This window comes from Seriola aureovittata, chromosome 13 (genome assembly GCF_021018895.1).
Source record: "Seriola aureovittata isolate HTS-2021-v1 ecotype China chromosome 13, ASM2101889v1, whole genome shotgun sequence".
NCBI lineage: Eukaryota > Metazoa > Chordata > Actinopteri > Carangiformes > Carangidae > Seriola > Seriola aureovittata.
Window position 1 is genome coordinate 26,653,787 of NC_079376.1, and position 18,003 is coordinate 26,671,789.

At 39.1% G+C, this 18,003-nt stretch overlaps 1 protein-coding gene and 1 long non-coding RNA gene across 2 annotated transcripts in view; both read right to left on the bottom strand.

Annotated features, from left to right (window-relative positions):
- Positions 1-678: 678 nt before the first annotated feature.
- On the bottom strand, positions 679-3,688 carry LOC130180397 (uncharacterized). The gene is made up of 3 exons (XR_008829399.1): positions 3,337-3,688; positions 2,363-2,461; positions 679-2,127 (listed from the first exon to the last, which is right to left on the bottom strand). It is a non-coding gene; the product is annotated as an uncharacterized LOC130180397 (long non-coding RNA).
- Positions 3,689-5,895: 2,207 nt separating this feature from the next.
- The window catches only part of apoba (apolipoprotein Ba), a 37,294-nt gene continuing 25,186 nt past the window's right edge, over positions 5,896-18,003 (bottom strand). Inside the window, exons 23-28 of the mRNA XM_056394456.1 lie at positions 17,708-17,829; positions 15,763-16,136; positions 8,399-15,479; positions 7,211-7,710; positions 7,000-7,111; positions 5,896-6,582 (exon numbers count right to left, since the gene is read on the bottom strand). Coding sequence (XP_056250431.1) covers positions 6,384-6,582; positions 7,000-7,111; positions 7,211-7,710; positions 8,399-15,479; positions 15,763-16,136; positions 17,708-17,829 — 8,388 coding nt within the window. The 3' untranslated portion in view covers positions 5,896-6,383. The remainder of the gene's footprint in view (positions 6,583-6,999; positions 7,112-7,210; positions 7,711-8,398; positions 15,480-15,762; positions 16,137-17,707; positions 17,830-18,003) is intronic.

Consider the following 18,003-nt stretch of genomic DNA (forward strand, 5'->3'; position numbering starts at 1 on the left):
CCCTCCATCCACCACATCACTCCTGTCCTCCAACAGCTCCACTGGCTACCGGTTCAGTTCCGTATTCATTTCAAAGTCCTTCTATTAACATTTAAGGCCATCCACAACCTCGCCCCCCCATATCTGTCCGACCTCCTTCATATTCCCACAACCTCCCTCTCCCTCAGATCCTCTTCCTCCACACACCTGTCTGTCCCCTCCGCCCGTCTCACCACCATGGGGAGTAGAGCATTCAGCTGCTCTGCTCCCCGTCTCTGGAATCTACTACCACCCCAACTCAGAAATATCGATTCATTCCCCCATTTCAAAACACAACTCAAAACTCATCTGTTTAAAACTGCCTTTTCCAACTGATGCCAATTGCTCTGTCACTTTTGTATTGTTTTTATTTTTATATTTCATTTTTATTGTTGTTAATTAATTAATTAATTTTTAATGTGTTTTAATCTCAATTTGTGTAACTGTGTACTAGGGATGGGCAATATGGCCAAAAATCCATATCACGATATACACAGCAGCCTCTTGCGATAACGATATGTATCACGATACATAGATTATATAATAGAATAATTTCAGAACAGGTTACATAGACCCTGAGGAAAACTAAACTGCTAAATATATTTAAAAAAGAAAACATAGAACACAGTATGTAGACATACAACATTTATTGTGCCCCACTGTAATCATACAGTATTCTGTAAACATAAATGTTGCACATTTAAAACTGGTCTTATTTAATAATATGTGTAATATCTAATCGTGTATGCAAGTTAAATTGCATTCAAAGGACTCATTCATCTCGTGTAACGTAATGTAATGTGAAAAAGGCACCAGTTAACACGAAACACCTGCAGACGGGTACATGGCTGACCGGGAGCAGCTAGCAGCCGGAGTACGAAGATGATAGCCGGGGTCTACCTCCCTCGTCATGCCGGAGGGAAAGCGATCCGATGAACAGACCTGCAGCTCTTTGAACCACTTTGGATATTTAATGAAATTTTGTCCGACGTTTTCGGAGATGAGAGATGTGGGATCCACAGACCGGGAGCAGCTGCTTATAAGCAGCCGGACTATGGACATGATCACCGGCTCGGTGAACCTCCGCCATCATCCCGGGGACAAAACGATCTAATGAACTGGCCTGAAATTTACCGCTGGGTAATATAATCCCTTTTGGAAGATAAATGTTGGTTTCATAGATGAAATTAACAACTGCAGCCGCAACATTAGTTTTTCTGAATGTAAAATGAAGCTTCATGTTTTTACTGGACTGAACAACAGCGTTTCCTCTGGGGCTGCAACATGTTATAAGTATATATAACACAATCTAAATAAATATAAATGTATTTAAATAAACAGATCAGTCTATATTGAATTTCGTTTTATGTTATTAAGTAAGACATAAGTTTGGGGTTTTATTATATCTACATTACAGAATGAATAACATCATTTAGTGTATCTCTCCGATCGTGAGGTTATTTTTTATGAGAAAAAAAAGTGTGAGTGGATCGCCATTAAGGTACACCCAGTATGCCTTGTGATTGCGTGATCAACATGCGTTATCGTGATAGGGGATATAATTCAAATCTCTATCGTAGGCCATTGTTTTATCGTTTATATCGTATATCGTTTATATCGCGCATTCCTACTGTGTACGGTGTCCTTGAGTGCCAAGAAAGGCGCCTTTAAATAAAATGTATTATTATTATTATTATTACTTGTTGAGAAAAATGTAACTTCAATATCTTAATTTACATATTAATTTAATGTGGTGTGTTTGTCTAAGTTCCACTAGATGGCAGTATTAGAGCACAAATGGCAACTTGTTGCATCATCTAGTGTAATGATGTAAATATCTGAGTTGTACGTGAGCATCGTGTACATCATTGTTGCTGTAGGACTACTATTGGTGCGTGACTGCAGAAAACTTTAACCAAACCGTGGTGAGGTTTGTGTGACACTTAGTGTCTCAAACATACAGAGCAAAGAAACTGACCCTCTATCCAAGGACAGAATTTACTACTGCTGTCGCTGATGTTCAGCTTAGCAACAACATTTAGCCTCTGCTCCTTCCTGAACAGCAAAAAGGCGCAATTTTCATCCTGCTAGTCCTCACACTTTCTCTTTCTATGGGAAACAGAGAAAACAGAATATGAGTATCACCACTGAGTAAAACTGTGGAGAGAAGCATTTTAGAAACAACCAACAAAGTCGGCTGGGATTTTGTAAACAAAAACAAATACTAAACAAACAGCTGCAAGAAATGAAATATAAGGTGACTCTGATTTGATCATGAGTCATTGTTATGGTCTTCCAGTTGGTGACCACTGCCACAGATCATGAGCCTGTCAGTCCGACTTACTTTGGCACAGGTGTATTAAGTGGTAGAGCAGCAGAAACAAGGAGGAAGGAGGGAATCTCTCTGCTGGAAGCCCATACACCACCTCTCCATTCCTACAAACTGTAAATAAAATCAGACAGATGTATTCGATTACAATAAAAGTGTGTTTGAAGATACAAACAAAGGCTCATAAATGTGTACACTTTGTTTGCATTAATTTGCTTAGACTATTCCAACAGAAGCCAGATTCTCCATTATGCCTTGAGGGAGATTCACCTTTGGCACATTGTCATACTGGAAGCACAAACAGCAGGGGATTAATTAGTGTCAATCAGGAGAGTGTATTACCAACAGATAAAAACAAAACTGCCTGTCCGGGGTGTACCATGTAGCCATGTATCCTTGTTACTGCCGAACACCACACTCACTGGCTAACATTTCCTGCACAGACTGTGTGGCAGCAAAGAAGAGGTAGTATGCTTTCCATGCATTCTTAATTGTTACCACTGTGTGTAGTGAGAGACCACGCAACAAGCTCACGACATGTTCCTGTATATTAAGTGTAGACCCGAAAATGTCATGTAAATCAAATGATGAGTGTCAGTCAAGGGGTATTTTCTGTTATCAGTAGGTAGTGTTGTGACTTTGACTTCATATTAGTATGCAAATCATCAAACATTTGAAATTTGGGGCAGATTGAAGAATGGATAGTTGAGTTACGGCAACTTCCTGTTTCACCTCGCTACTAGTGCCACACCCTTGAATAAAAACTCTTGATTTTAACAATAAAGCATCATCAGGATGTACCAAGTATTTTCTGACCCTGATAAGGAGGGCCAGGTCACCCTGCTAGGAGCAGTAAATTAAACAGTAAAACATAATGTCACATGTTGTCATGAGGTGGCGCTAGGGATATTATTAAATATGGGCATGTACATATGTTCAATGCCTTTGTAAATATTTAATTTTGCTGATGAAAAATTATTCATACTGACCTGGGACGAACCTGTCTAGATGCATGAGGAATGACTGAAGTGATGTTGACCCTCTGACACACCTGTAGTTTGGCAGGACAATGTTGGTTCTTGGAGGTGGTGCCAGTCTGTGTGTTGAGGAGCACACCTGGTTTGTCCTGGATGCATATAACATGCCTCTCCTGGTCCAAGAGAGAAACACCAAAAAAATCTCTGCCCTTTACCGTTAGCTCATTGAGAGGGTTCAATCATGATGGTCTGCTGCCCGACCCTCTACAGTTCCTTCTTGGTGATCTGCTGGTCCACTAGTTTTTTAGTGACGCGAGGGAGACCTTCCCATTTCAGCTGTTCCTTCTTGGCTTTCAGTAGCAAGCAACATCCCCACTGTCTCACTGCAAAAATACAGCATGACAGTTTGACGACCAGATTCCCACCCACCAAATCTTTCTTTGCGTTGTGTATGTCCTCTGCCGTCCTGACAATAGTCAGTGTTTACATAAAGTAGCTGAGGTGGAACCACACCAGCATTACTGTACCTGTGCATGAGGTCAGTTGCCTCCTGAGCAGTCAGAACACTGATGAGGATTTGGTCTCCCATGGCAACACCTGATAGCTTCTTGCTGATCTGTAACAGTACAGAAAAAACAGTGAGCACTTTAAGCCCAAATAAATTGTAAAAACAATTGAGCTCAGAAAGTCTCTGCCATTAACAACCAGAATCCACCTGTGAGAAGGAGTAGCTACTGGCTCAGGTGGACCTCTCCCTCAGAGAGCGTATCACATGCTACACAAACATTCAATACGAGGAAGGCATCAAGAGGTTATTTTTTACTTCCAGTCTCAAACACTAATGCGAGGCAGTGTACTGTTCTGTACAGTGGAATGAAAATACGGAATGGTTTGTCATCAAATATTTCACATTTCACAAGTAAAAGTGTTTTTAAAAAGAAATCACCTGTGGTTAAAGTTACTAATAATCTCCTCATGGCCTCGGACAATGAACTGGTCTCTATACATATTGATAATATAAATGTCAGCATAAGTAAATCCTTATTACTTTTACTAATGCCAAACTCAAAATGGGCTTGCGAGGTGTTACAGCGGAAGATGAAGAAGATGATGATGATGATGATGAGGGCCCTGGTTTCCCTGAAGACAACACAGGGGCCGAGTTGGAAGGGTACAGGTTCACAAAAAAGAAAACAAATTGAAAAATACAGAATACAACATCAACACATCATAATTTTCAATCAATTAATCAAATGACTTCTGAATCCTTGGAACTCAAGGAAGTCCCAGTCTGTGTATGTATTGGACATTTCACAATCTGTAATATTGTTTGACAGAGACTCATATGAATGTGTTAGTTAGATAACTTTATGTGTTATGATTGTTCACCTTCACATAATATGAAAAATATATTTTTTAATAAAGTACTAATATCCAGTGTTAAGTTGTGTGAGCTCAATGGAAATGATTTTGCAAAATGGTTTCATTTTATTTTTTTATGTTAATGCTCATGCAAGTCAGCATGTAGGTGTTAAAAAATTAACTTAATGTTATCATGGTAAGGTAGGTTAGCGCTTGTTGTCATATTCAGACAGCAACCACCAGTTGCCTAGAGGTCTTATGAGCTGAAAGTCTGTTGAATATCCAGCATCCTATTAATTTCATTATGTGATTCTTACATCGTGTTGTGAGCAAGTGCGGTCAAAAAAAGTGCAAAACTGCAGTCAGTCAGTCGTCTCTTGTCAGCATCAGGCACATGACACGACTGACTCTAATGTGTATAGATCAATTACAAAATATTTCCTCCTCCTCATTGGCGCCCCTTCCCCTGGGTAGCCTATACTTAAAGCGAGTGATGAGTTAGATATAAGGCGCTAAGGAGTGAAAATACCAGTTGAAGTGACCAGTTGGAAACCTGTGCTCTATGGGTGTCTGTGATACACGATTGAAAGCAATCATGGGAGGTGGCAATGAGGATGTGACATTCATGGATATGGATGATAAAATAAACCAACAATAAACCAACTATTATTTCCCCTAAGACATTCATTCAGATACTTATGATTATGCAGTGCTGCAGAGTGTGCAATTACATGGTGTCATCATAGGAGTTTGGAAAGGGATCAGATCAAACAGGCATTTTGTTGTTTCATGTTGTTCTGCAAACACTGTAATTTTATTGGTTGAAGGTCCCAAACTACCCCTTTTTTAAAGGCGTCACAAGCCAAGTCTTTATTTTATAAGATTATGTGTTTTTGTAAGTAGTGAAAAGTCTGAAAGGTCACCTGTAACTGTAGCTGTCAGATGTAGACCTGGAGATTGTGGGGGCATTTGGGAATGGGGCTATGTGATAGTTTTCCTCTTTGCTGGGTTGATAATATAACCTTGTGCATCACAGCTATTCAGTGATTTGAACATAAACAAGACGAAGCAATTGCAAAAGAAGTAGTAATGTTGAAATTACAACAACTCGTGTATCAATCAATGCCTCATTACTTTTTCATTACAAGACAAATCTCCCCCTTTGCTACAAATATTTTCTCATATGTACGGAAATCTTAACACAGTATGACAAACACAAAAATCTGTGTTCATTGTTGTTTAATAGAACACTATCCTCAAACAGTAACATGTGTGTCATATTCTAACCTTCACTTGGGTTGACCTACACACGATCTTTCTCTCTCGCTGTCTCTCTTTCTCTCTATCGCACACACACACCCTAAACATCTTATTTACTCCCAACTAAATGCCAGCTTAATGCACACTACAGATTTGCTCATAGCCTCATCTGATCGGTTAATCATTCTTTTATTTTTCATCAAGGGATGCCAACTCCGACCTGGCCTCCTCGAGACATGACATTATCCTACAAATGGTGTTTATAGCTCACAGCCACTGTAGTTTCACCACACATCACACCAGCACAGAATATTTACAGATTCTGAATGTTTTTTATCAAAATGACAACTACAGTCTGAAAAACAGGGGAAGCTTGGCTTCTCTTGGCCTCTGGGAGAAAATGTTTGCTGTTGACAACAATATGCAAATTAAAGAGCCTAATGAGTTACCAGGTAGTGATTGAACAGTTTTCCATACAGCTGTGATGGAGATCTTTGCTGAAAATGCAAGCCAAGGAAACCAGTTGATGGAGAAGACATAGTTGCAGTGATGCCATATTTGTGGGAAGCAAAGCGGAAGCTCACATCAGTAAATTTTTGGCTGGTGATGTCAGCAGTAAGAGTATGATTAGACTCCCTGTAAAACAGAGAAACAGGTAGTAGTTTCTAGTGAACATTTGGTCAACCCATAAATGAGAACTCTTTTGAGAACTGCTGAAATAGGCAGAAAATTAGCATGTTGGGTAAAAAAACATAACAAAAAAAACAAAACATTGAATAAAATACATTGTATGAAAATACAGTAATGACAACTGAGTAGTCATGGGTTGGAACGTCAGCATGTAGACAGGTGTTTCAGCTAGTGTGATCCCATTGCACGATGGTCTGTAGTTATTTCATAATACTGAGTAGTTACACACTTTTCACCTTTTCTTTCTCCTTTTTCACAACCTTGTCTTTCTCTTACAGTTGGAAATTGGCTTTCACAGAGGTTTAATAAAGCAAATAAACCTAGATTTCCAATCTTATCAACAACTATACTGTATACACTTACCTCAGGTTTTGTGCCAAACCATGTTGCAAGTTGACATTTACATCATTATTTATCAAGTTGCATTTCCCATTTAGATTGATTACTCCATTATCAAATCCAAGGGTCGCACTGGCTGAGGACATATGCAAAATAAAATATTATATATAACTTTGCATGGATTTAGTAATTTACAGAAAATTGTCTTATCAAATAGAGTGTGGGCCAGTCTTACCAGAGAGGTCATATTCCAAGAAGATCATGGTAGAAGTGCAGATGGAATTCAGCGTAGTCACGAGGCTAGAGTCCTTTTTCTCCAGGTTGGCAGTTGTTGACACGTTATAAATAGGGGAGGAGACATTAAGAATGGCACTGAGGGCACCAAAAACTGGGATAAACACACCAAAAGGCAGATGTAGGGCCATTTCAGGGATTTCAAATGTTTGCTCTGAAAGGAGGCTGGTTGGAAGTTCAAAGTTCAAAATCTGGCTTGTGTTTTCATTAAGACTGATGGTGTGCTCTCTAATAGTAAAAGTTTTTGGCGGTGTGAAAGATGAAACTGTGATTTCATACTGTGGCATCTTGAATGAAAGGAATGACATTTTCCCCTGTAGATACTCTGTATTAATATCATAACTCGGCACTGACATTATTGGCAAACCAGGCAGCATAATGTCATAGGCTTTGGTTGTGATCACTTTAGGGATGTGAAGGTTCTTTGGATCAATTGTAAAGTGTCAGGTTTATACCACCTAAGACATTTAATACTGAAACACAGAAGAGAAAGACAAGGGCGTTATTTCTTACTCGCGAGGAGAACGGACAGAGATTTGCTCAGTTACAATCTCCAAACCCGCTCTGAGCAAACTCCATCGTCTCCTCTCTTTTTATTATCACACAAGGCATTCCAAACATTCTTCCAGCAGCAAGACATTGCTTATCTTAAAGGCCTGAAGGTCATACCAAGTGTAACATAAAGGATGTCAAAGGTAATACAAAGTAATACAAAGGATAACATAATACAATGAGTGAATATAATCAATGAACATAATGAATGAATATGATGTGTGAATATGATATGGGGTGATTGTGATACATGGTATAAATGTTTATTTCATGGTATAGAAGTAGAACAGACTGATCCCAGTCTGTTCTGTACAACGCTCTTGCCAGCCTGTGGTCCTCTCCACCACCTGCATCCTGTAAAACACTTCATTACGAAAACAACTACATATATGGTTAGGGCAGTAAAACATGTTAAAGACACGTTAAAGATAAGACACACACTTACTTCAATAAATCAGAGCGTGTTCATGTTAAGGGCAAGGTACAGACTAACCACATATATGATCTGAACAGCAAGGCAGAAATGTTCTATTATCAAATATGAGATAACTATATATACAATTATTCCAACATAAAGGGTTCCACATGCAAGTTGGTAAATGGCAAATTAAAGGCTGGAATAGAGATTACAGGGGGAAGAGTGAGATGATCAGGAACATCAACATTTTCAAATCGCATGTCCATGTTCCTTATGAAATGTGGAATTTCCTCTATCCAAGAAGGCATGGCAATGGAAATTTCAGGGATGCTAAACGTTATTCCATTTTCAAATAGTTTAGATGGTATTGCATACTGCTGGCCATCCATGGCCTTTGTGTACAGAATGCTGTAAGATATGTTAAGGAATTGTAAGTTGTCCATGTTTGTGACCTGATCAAACTTGAACACATCCCACAGGGTCTTCTGATATACAGGAAGCCTAACAGCCTTCAAGAAGGCTAGGTGGCCCTCCACTGATCCAGTCAAATCCATGCATACTTGAGATTCATCGTTGGACATGAACAAATCACAAGCATGGATGAGAGATGCCAGTTGTTCCTTACCACTCCATGTGATAGACTGCTTATCTGAGGTGATTGCAAGGTTGATGCTCTGAATGAGTCCAGCGTGACCCAAACTACTTGGCTGACTTCCATCAATGTTCAATGTAGTCTTGAAGGTTGTTAAAGGAACAAAATCTAGTTCTCCTTTAATAAAGTGCCTTCCATTTGTGTTGAAAGATGCTGAATCAATATTGTTATTGCTCGTGTAATGAACTGTTGCAAAGATACGCCGCAAGGAAACCTCAAGATCCAAGTTCTTATTCAAGTCAAACTGAAGGATTTTATTGTTTGAGCTTCGTTTTTGTTTCTCTTGTTTGGTAATGTTTGAGTTTAAGAAAGTCCTGACAGTTGAACGCAGGAGATTGGCATTAAGGTAGAAACTGGCCTCATTCTCTAGATCTCCAGAAAAGTGACAACCTCCCATTATAATTATATCTGACTTTCCTTGGGTAGAGGTCTCCAGTGACACATGGGAAAGTGCTTCCAGTGCCATGTTTATATCAAGGTTTCCTTTGCCTACAGACTCAATCAGAGGAATGTTAAACATGTATTTTATCTTTTTCTTGGAAACAACATTTAGCTTGGTCTTGGTATTTCCGATGAGCTCCTGATTCAATTCTAGACTGAGGAACGGTAGACTGACTTTTGCAGTGTTAGATACAGAACTTTCCATGCTCCTTTTGTTGATGCTAACAGCAGATTTATGGTTTGCTTCCACATTGTTATGCTCCACGGACACAGTGGTAGCCAGTTTTATTCCTCTCTTCCTTGTCAAACTAGTGGTGCCATCAATTTCTGCATTTAAAATGTCAAACACAGATGTTGAGGAAGCACCAAACCGAGCCACAATGTCAGACTGGTTGTAAAGGCCAGCATTAGCACTTAAGGTAATCACAGTGGATTTGAAGGAGAAGTCACAAGTTAAGTTACCCATGGCTGGAATCACAATGTTGTTCTGAATGGCTGGTAGTGTTAAATTGGGCAGCTTTATTTCACTTAAAGTTTCTGGAACATGGATGACGGGTAATTGGAAAGATGGTACCACAAGGGTATAGGATGGCACGGAGAAACCAAGTGCTGGAACTTTGAACCTTGGTGTACTGACCTCTTTAGGAACAAAATAGCTAAAAGCTGGCATCTCAGCCCTGAAAGCAGAAATGTCAATATTCAGTATTGGTATTTTGTATCCAGGGACAGTGAAGATTCTAGGAGGCAAGCTAGAAGTGTCAGTATTGTGTTTGATATACTGTGACTTTGCTTGGTTGTACGAATCCTTTATTAGTGCCACTACTCTGTCTCTATATTGTTCAAAATGATCCTGGATTATGTTAGCATTGCCACTGATTGCATTGTAGATCAGTTCAAGGTGTAATTCATTGTTGTGCATATCAGGATTTTTATAGTAATGAAGCTTCAGATACATATCAAATGATTGTTGAGGAGTGGTAAGCAAGGTTTTGAGTCCAGCCTGCTCCCATAGAGAGATATGTCTGACAGCAGGTGTTTTCATTTCAATATAAGGTACAGTTATCTCTGGGAAAGAGACAGGAACAGTCAGAAAGTCCAGATTAGCCTCTACATTAGCTGATGTGTGAAAGAAGATGTCCATTTCATTGTTTGCGGCTGTGAAGTTGTGATTGTATTTGTACTGGTTGAATCTTGCCAAAGCAAACCAACATGCATGTTGCTTCTCAGAGTTCAGTGAGACTCCATAATCATTTAGGAGATCCACCTTACCAGTGAGTTTCAGGGGGAGGAAAATCTTTGAGTTTACTTGGTTCTTAACATTGAGCACAATCTCAAATGGATGCGCCATGAATTCCAAAGAGTTTGACATGGAGCCAATCAGACTTCCACTGAATTCAGCATCATGAGAAGCTGTCAGTGCAACTTTCAAGTCCCCAATACGTGTCTGCCCATTTAAAATCATAACACTCTTCTTGATGGATGGAACTTCAGTTTCACATCTTGCCTCAACAGTAATATGGCTTAAGATCACTGATTCAGCAGTCAGTGTTTGCTTCAATTTCAAAGCCTGACAGTCTGATTCTCCAACAAAAATTAACTTGGCAGTGCTAAGATTGAGGTTGAAATCCACATTGCTTGTGTGTGTACCTCCATCAGAGTAGTCTTTTATGGACCACTTTCCATTACCAGTAGTTTGACCAGTAACAGTAATTGTTCCAGATTCCATTGTGGCTGCTATATTCTGTTTCATTGATGCCTGACTTGAAGTTTCAATTGATGCAATGTCCAAATTGTGATTGTAGGCTGTGTCTATGGATGCAGAGATTTTACCCTTTAGTGTAAGTGCCATATTGTTGTCCAAGTGTGCTGTGTACATTTGGGTTGTGGCCTTGGTAGTTGTCTTGGCAGAAGCCTCAACAGAAGAGCCTGTCAGTGTTAAAAATCCTTCATGATCAATGGAGAAGGCCATATGTTCAGCTTTCACTGTTCCTGTGAATAGCAACTTCTTCATTCTGGGAGCTCCCAACTGAGCCATGGCTTCAAAGGTGTATTTAAGGGGCTCAAAAGGTGATTGGACATGAGAAACAATGGTGGCTGTAAACTGTGGGTTTTTTTGTGTTGATGTTGAGTTCTCAATCTTCCCTGCGGTTACAAGGGTGTACTGTGGGAAGTTGATTCTAAATTCTCCATGGAATTTACCAAAAATTGGGATACAAATGTCATTGGGAACCTCAGGCAATTTGATCTCTGGAATTGGAAGCACTGTGATTCTAAACTCTTTCAGATTTAATTTGGGGATGTTGATGGCCGGAAATGTTATTTCTGAAAGAGTTATTTCTGGGAAGGTGAGATCTGGTAGTTCTGAAAGGTAGAGAACTTTTAGGTCACCAAAGATTTCCTCCGGGTCCGGCATTTTGATCTTAAATTCTTTGATGTCATCTATGATTGCAACTATCTTTGCTTTGATCTCATCAAAGTCTATGGTAAAGGCAGGAATTGTGTAGAAGTAGAAAATGGTGAACTCAGGGACTGAAATTCGAGCTGGGATGCTGATCTCCTGCAGTTTGTTCAGGTTGACGCTAAATGCTGCAATGACAAGGTCAGTGAAAGGTACGGTAAAAGTGCCAACTTTGATATCCGGTCTTTTCAGTGCACCGAGAGCTCCATCAACAGTTTGCTTCATCTGGGTGATAATCTTGCTGTCCTTCACCACTTTTCTAATTGTCTGTATCAATCGGTTAAATTGCACAGAAATGTAGGCCACCATATTACTGTAGGATTCAATTGCTCTTTGGATGTGAATGTGGATTTCATTTCTGATATCCATGTCGATGATTCTTTGTCTTATGTCCTCAAGGATATCCTGCACTTTCATCTTAATGTCATTGTAAAACGTAGTGTCGATCACATTTTTCAGTTTCTTTAGAGCATCTGCCACCTTTGTGTTTTTGAGCTCATCTAAATATGTGATGATGGAGCTTTGGATCTCTCTAAAAAAATCTCTAACAGCCTCAATTTTTTGCACTATTTCATATGACTTAATCTGCTTATTAATATAGTTTGTTAGTTCAGCAATATTCTCATTGGTCCTATCTACAAATTTACTGTAGTCAAATTCCTTCATTAACTTCAACATTGAAGAAATTTGTTCATTAAGGTCATCAATACTTTTCTTAAAGTCAGTTCCTTTGAGCTGGTTTGTCACACTGTGCAGAAATTGCATAGTTTTACCATAAAAAAATTCAAAGTTGATTGATTGCAGTGCACCTACCACTGACTGCACAGTCTCTTCAATTTTTAATTCCTTAATGAGAATAATTATCTGATCCATTAATTCTTTAAGTTTATCATCAAGCTTGTATTTCAAAAGTAGATCCTTATTGTAGGAATACACAGCATTAAGTTTGTTGGGAATTTCATATTCATCAATCCAATTGACAATGACATCATTCATAGATTCTATCACTTTTGCTATCTCCAAAGAGGGGATTTTATATGATAGCTGCTCAACATGAATGGCTAAATCAAATGAGAGAAGGTAATCCTTTACGTCGTTGAAAAATATGTCAATGTCAAAGTTCTCAATGGCCTGTTTTATTAAAGACAAGTTGTCTCTGATTTTGTCCAATATTCTATATTTAGAATCAAGCTCACACAACCATGCTGTACTGCATTCTGTGAACTTCTGTAAGTGAATCTGTCTGATGATGTCCTCAATGACATGAAGTGCTTTCACAAATGACTGCTTGATTTCATATTTCTCATCAAAGGCCCGAAGCTGATTTCCCGTCTTTGAAAGTATATTTGTTATCTTGACGGTAAGGTGTCCTGCCTTAAGATATTTTTTGATTGTAAGGATGATGTCTCTAATTTTGGTTGCAACATCCATCACTATATTTTCCAAGTTCTTGCTCAAGTTGTTCATCACAAGCTCCAAATCATCAATTGTTACAGCAAACTCACCAATCAAATAATCAAATTTTGCTTTTAGTTGATTCACGTTGTTCTCCAAGTCTATGTCTTGCATGAAGTTGCTTACCTGCACTTGTAGAAAATCTAACTTGGTTCTAAAGTCAGCGATTTGCTTATTAATATCTAAATTGTTGATGGACTGTTGGAGTGATTCTAAGGCTTTTACAAGTGTGTTCCTGAGTTCCTCAAAAGCAGCAGGAAGGCTCTCAATGAATGGGATCTTAATGATATGAGAGTCACTGTTCTTATCATACTTGAGGAAACCAGCCATACTGAATTCTTGTAATTCTGGTACTGATCTCCATTCTTTGCTTAATTTGCTGAAAATGTCTGTTAAGATTGCTCCTGAAAACTCAAATCCAATCTTCTCAGGATTATTGTAAGTATGGATGTCTTGGTTATAAGCATGGTCGTTCAGTATAGATCTTACTGTCCAGGTCAGATGTTGGTCACTTGGTGCCAGGAGGCCATCACATTTGTTGTCTACATTAATGGAAGCCTCCCAACTTGGAAGCTTATGTGTGGTTGATACCCGGCTGTCATGTGAGTACGCAAAAGCCAGCGGCTCAGCTTTGACCAACAACTTGTTGTACAGCTGTCCTTTGTGCTTCCCGCATAGATTGACTTCTCCCTCACTATTGACAAGAGCATCAATAGTGAAGCTGAAAGGCAGTGCCATGGTGCGAATGGTGCTATCAAAATGAAGAGGCTCAGACTTTAGTTGTGCTTCACAGTTTGTTGTGGAGGAAAGTCCAGCAAACTGAAGTTCACAGTTGTGACTTAGCTTGGCGCCAAATACATCTCCAGACATGTTGTATTTCATTGTACCAGCCATATCATCGTAGGTGAGTTCATAGGTATGTATGATGTGTTCATACACATGTTCTTCTCCATAAGCTACCTTCATGCTCCCACTAAGATCCACCTTAAGTGGCTTAAGCGTCATATGACCGTTATTGTTCAAACTGATATCATGGAATTTGAGGTCATTTGTCATATAAAGTGACATAACAAATGGCTTCATATCAACATTGGTATCTTGCTTGTAGTAAATATCTTCACAGATGAAGTTGTTAGTTTTGGAGTGGAGAGCTAGGGTCCACAGAGTGAGTGTAAGTGTGTGGCTATTTTCTGTTTTCATCTGCTTCAGTGTTCCCATGGTATTACTAGTAAAGGTCAGAGCTCTGTGGTTCAGTGCAATGTTTATGTTGTTTCTTGTGGTTGCATTATATGCATGGCCCTTGAAGACACCATACAAAGAGGCTTCTGCAGCTGTGACTTTACCCTCAATGTTCAGCTCTCCTCGGCTCTCTTCAGCTATCGCTTTGGTCATGGAGGACATAGATGCACCATTGTTGTCAATGGCGCCATTGAAGATATTCTCCACTGTTACAGAGCTGCACAAAATACTGTTGATTCCACTTGTGGTCAGACCATTTCTGCCAACCATTACAGAAGCTTTGTGCAATCCACGACCTGTATCAAAGGTAAGGGAAGCCTCAGAGTTTAGCTCAAGCCCATTTGAATCCAGGGATCCTGTTATAAGTGAGTATGCCCTGTTTGCATCATCATCTGCTTGTGACTCAATTGTGAGGATGGCCATATGGCTGGAGACACCAAGCTCAACTTTGTTATTGAGTGCTTTGCCCATGCCTGTGGCTATAGCATGGCATTTTAGAGTCAGTTTTGCATCTTTATATTTGAGCTCTGCTACATGCTTGAGGATGTCTCTCTGGGCATTGGTTTTGGACACAATGTTCAACTCAGAGTTTGTATAAACTCCATGGATCATGTTGTGAACTTGGATGAATGGTGAGTCAAAGTGCAGGGTGGACTCTCCTCTTCCCACTTGATCTAGTGGATGTAGATTGTAACTATGGGTGAAAGAGGTATTGGTGTAGAATGAACCTATATTAAACAATCCATTCATAGTGCCATCTCCTGAGACTTCATTTGAATTTAGGGTGGACGTTGACTGGGCAGAGTAATAGATCGAGGCCTGCAGGCCTACTGGACTAGAGGCTTCAAGCTTATAATTGGCTTTTGCATTCAGTTTGTCTGTTACCCTTAATGTTTCTAAGACACTGAAGCTTGTGTCAATGAAGCTATGGCTGAAGGAACTGTTCAGAAGATACTTGAGATTATCATCAGCATTTCCTGACATCATTGCAGTTCCTTGACAGACAAAAAGAAATTATAGCATTATTAGTATCTGTAATAGCACAGGCAAAGATGAAGAATAAGCTCTGAACACATGCTTTATGTTGACTTGTTAGTTGCTGCACCTCATTAAAAGCTCTTGCTAGAACTCTTGCTATGTGCTCCGAAACAACTATCAGGAACTAAATATGTACAAATACTTAAAAATCTTAACTGTCATACCCCATTCTCTTCGTGAACATAACAAAAGCCCACATCATGATTTGCTAACTTGTAAGAATTTCAAGAACACATTTACCTTCAAGCTTGTATGCCAATAGGTTGAGAGGTGATTGAGCCATGGCCTTGTACTGCACAATGTAGCTGGGAAAATCAAAAGTGTTGTTGCCCCCAGAGATGGAGCCTTCCCAATGGTAGAAGTTACTGTTGATCTTGGTGGATGCTTCAGCCAGACCGAGAAGAGGTATATTGAAGTCCAAAGAAGGTGGTATAGTGATAGATGGTAGAGGATAATTTTTGGCAGGGAAATATAAGCCTATCTCTGGTAAATTTATGTAGGGAATAGATAAAGTGGTTGAGATGTTCAGTTCTTCCAACTTTTTGCCACCAAGTGGAAGAGGCAGAGAGATGGCCATCTTATCTTTGTTGAACTGGTATCGGAACACGCTGTCACTATTAAGGTAAAAAAAAAAAAAGCATGATCAATATCATTCCAACTTTGGACTCTGTGTCTGGAATTATGTTATTTATTCATTTTATTGTTGAAAAAACACTAACTGACAAGCAGAAAGTGACATAGAAGACATTGTGACCATAAAATATAACAGACAAAGTGTATATGAGATTTGTGTGTGTGTGTGTGTGTGTGTGTGCGCGCGAATGTTCTAATAAAAGTTGAATGTATACAATAATAATAACAGTAATAATAATAATAGATAGTCATGATAGCAATGATATTGATAATAATAATAGTTAGTAATAATAGCAATTATATATTGATGATAATTGTAATGATAACAATGATATGTAATAATTGTAAAAATGTGGTATTAGGAGCAATGCACATGTGCATGCATATATACAGACAGCATAACAATAGTAATAATAATAACATATTATGATAATAATAATATGATAATCATGAAATCTTAATCAAGTAGATAGGATGAGGGAGAGTCTGCACACGAGCACCAGGGCACCAGAGGGGCAGGCAAGGGGCCCCCAGCCCAACCACCCAGTGCCACGATCAGGGGCCCACACAGCAGACAGAGAGGCTAGGTGGGGGGATCCCCATACGCCCCATCCAGCTGGTCCAGCCCGGCCTCTCCCCCACCGAGTTCAAATTAATGTAAAATATAATATATAATATGTATAACGATATAATAGTATAAGTCTGTATATGTACGTGCACACAGGTAACAAAATCATATGTACATATTCAAACATCTACATTTTCTGTATTGTCATCAGTTAGATATAAAAGAGTGGCAGAGATATGCACTGGTGAGGAGTAAGTGGTTGTGTAACATAAGAGGAATCAACGTTGGAGGTATTGTAAAAAGGGTGACCAGGTGTTTTCATAGGATTTGTTTTTTTTTTTTCAGAGAAGCTTTGAGTTTTTCTAGATTTGAATGATCTGTTAGCAGATTGAGCCAGTGGATTGTGGATATTTTAGGTCTGTCTTTCCAGTTTAGTAGTATGGTCTGCAGTATTTTGCAATGGTTAATGATATTGCAAATGGTTTGTGCTGGGAGGGTATATGAAATGTGGAGAGGTCAGAGTAATGTAAATGTAAACAAGGTGAGAATGAGGGGTTTGTGATGTATAACAGAATGGCATTGGCATATAAACTGATTTTGTGGTGAAGGGATTTGATTGGATTCCTGTGATGTGGTCACATTGTCTAATTGAAGCTGCCAGGGGTTCAATGAAAAGTGCAAACAGTAGTGGTGATTATGGCATCCATTTTGAGTGCCTCTGTAATGGAAATGGTTTTGATATGACAACATTGGTTAAAACGGAAGCAGTGGTTGAATTATAAAACATTTAATCCAGTTGGTAAAGTATGGCTGAAACCCAAAGTGATTTGAAGAGGCAAAGAAGGTGTCTGGAATTATATAGAGTTTATACATAGACAGAGAAGCAGAGGACAGAACAATCAATATAGCTGAAAGGTTGAATCAGGGTTTATGAAAGCAGCCTGAAAGCAAATTATGTTCTTAAACTCCATATTAAATACTTACGAGTGCAGAAACAGTTTCTCAGGCAGAGCTGGCAGGGTGAGATCTGACATGCTCCTCTTGCTTTGGAGGTTTGCAAGATAGGGGATGTGTGTTGTTAATTTGTCCAGCCATATATTACCTGCCTTCAGGGTGACATGAAGACAAATTAAATCTCACTATAAACAAAAACTTTTAAGCTTGAAAGCACTCAGATTGTGTGTACCTCCCATCTAAATGTATTAATTTACCAGCAGAGAATGTTTAGAAGGCTTTAATCTACACCTGGATCTAGAAATGTTTTTATGGTGATTTATGTC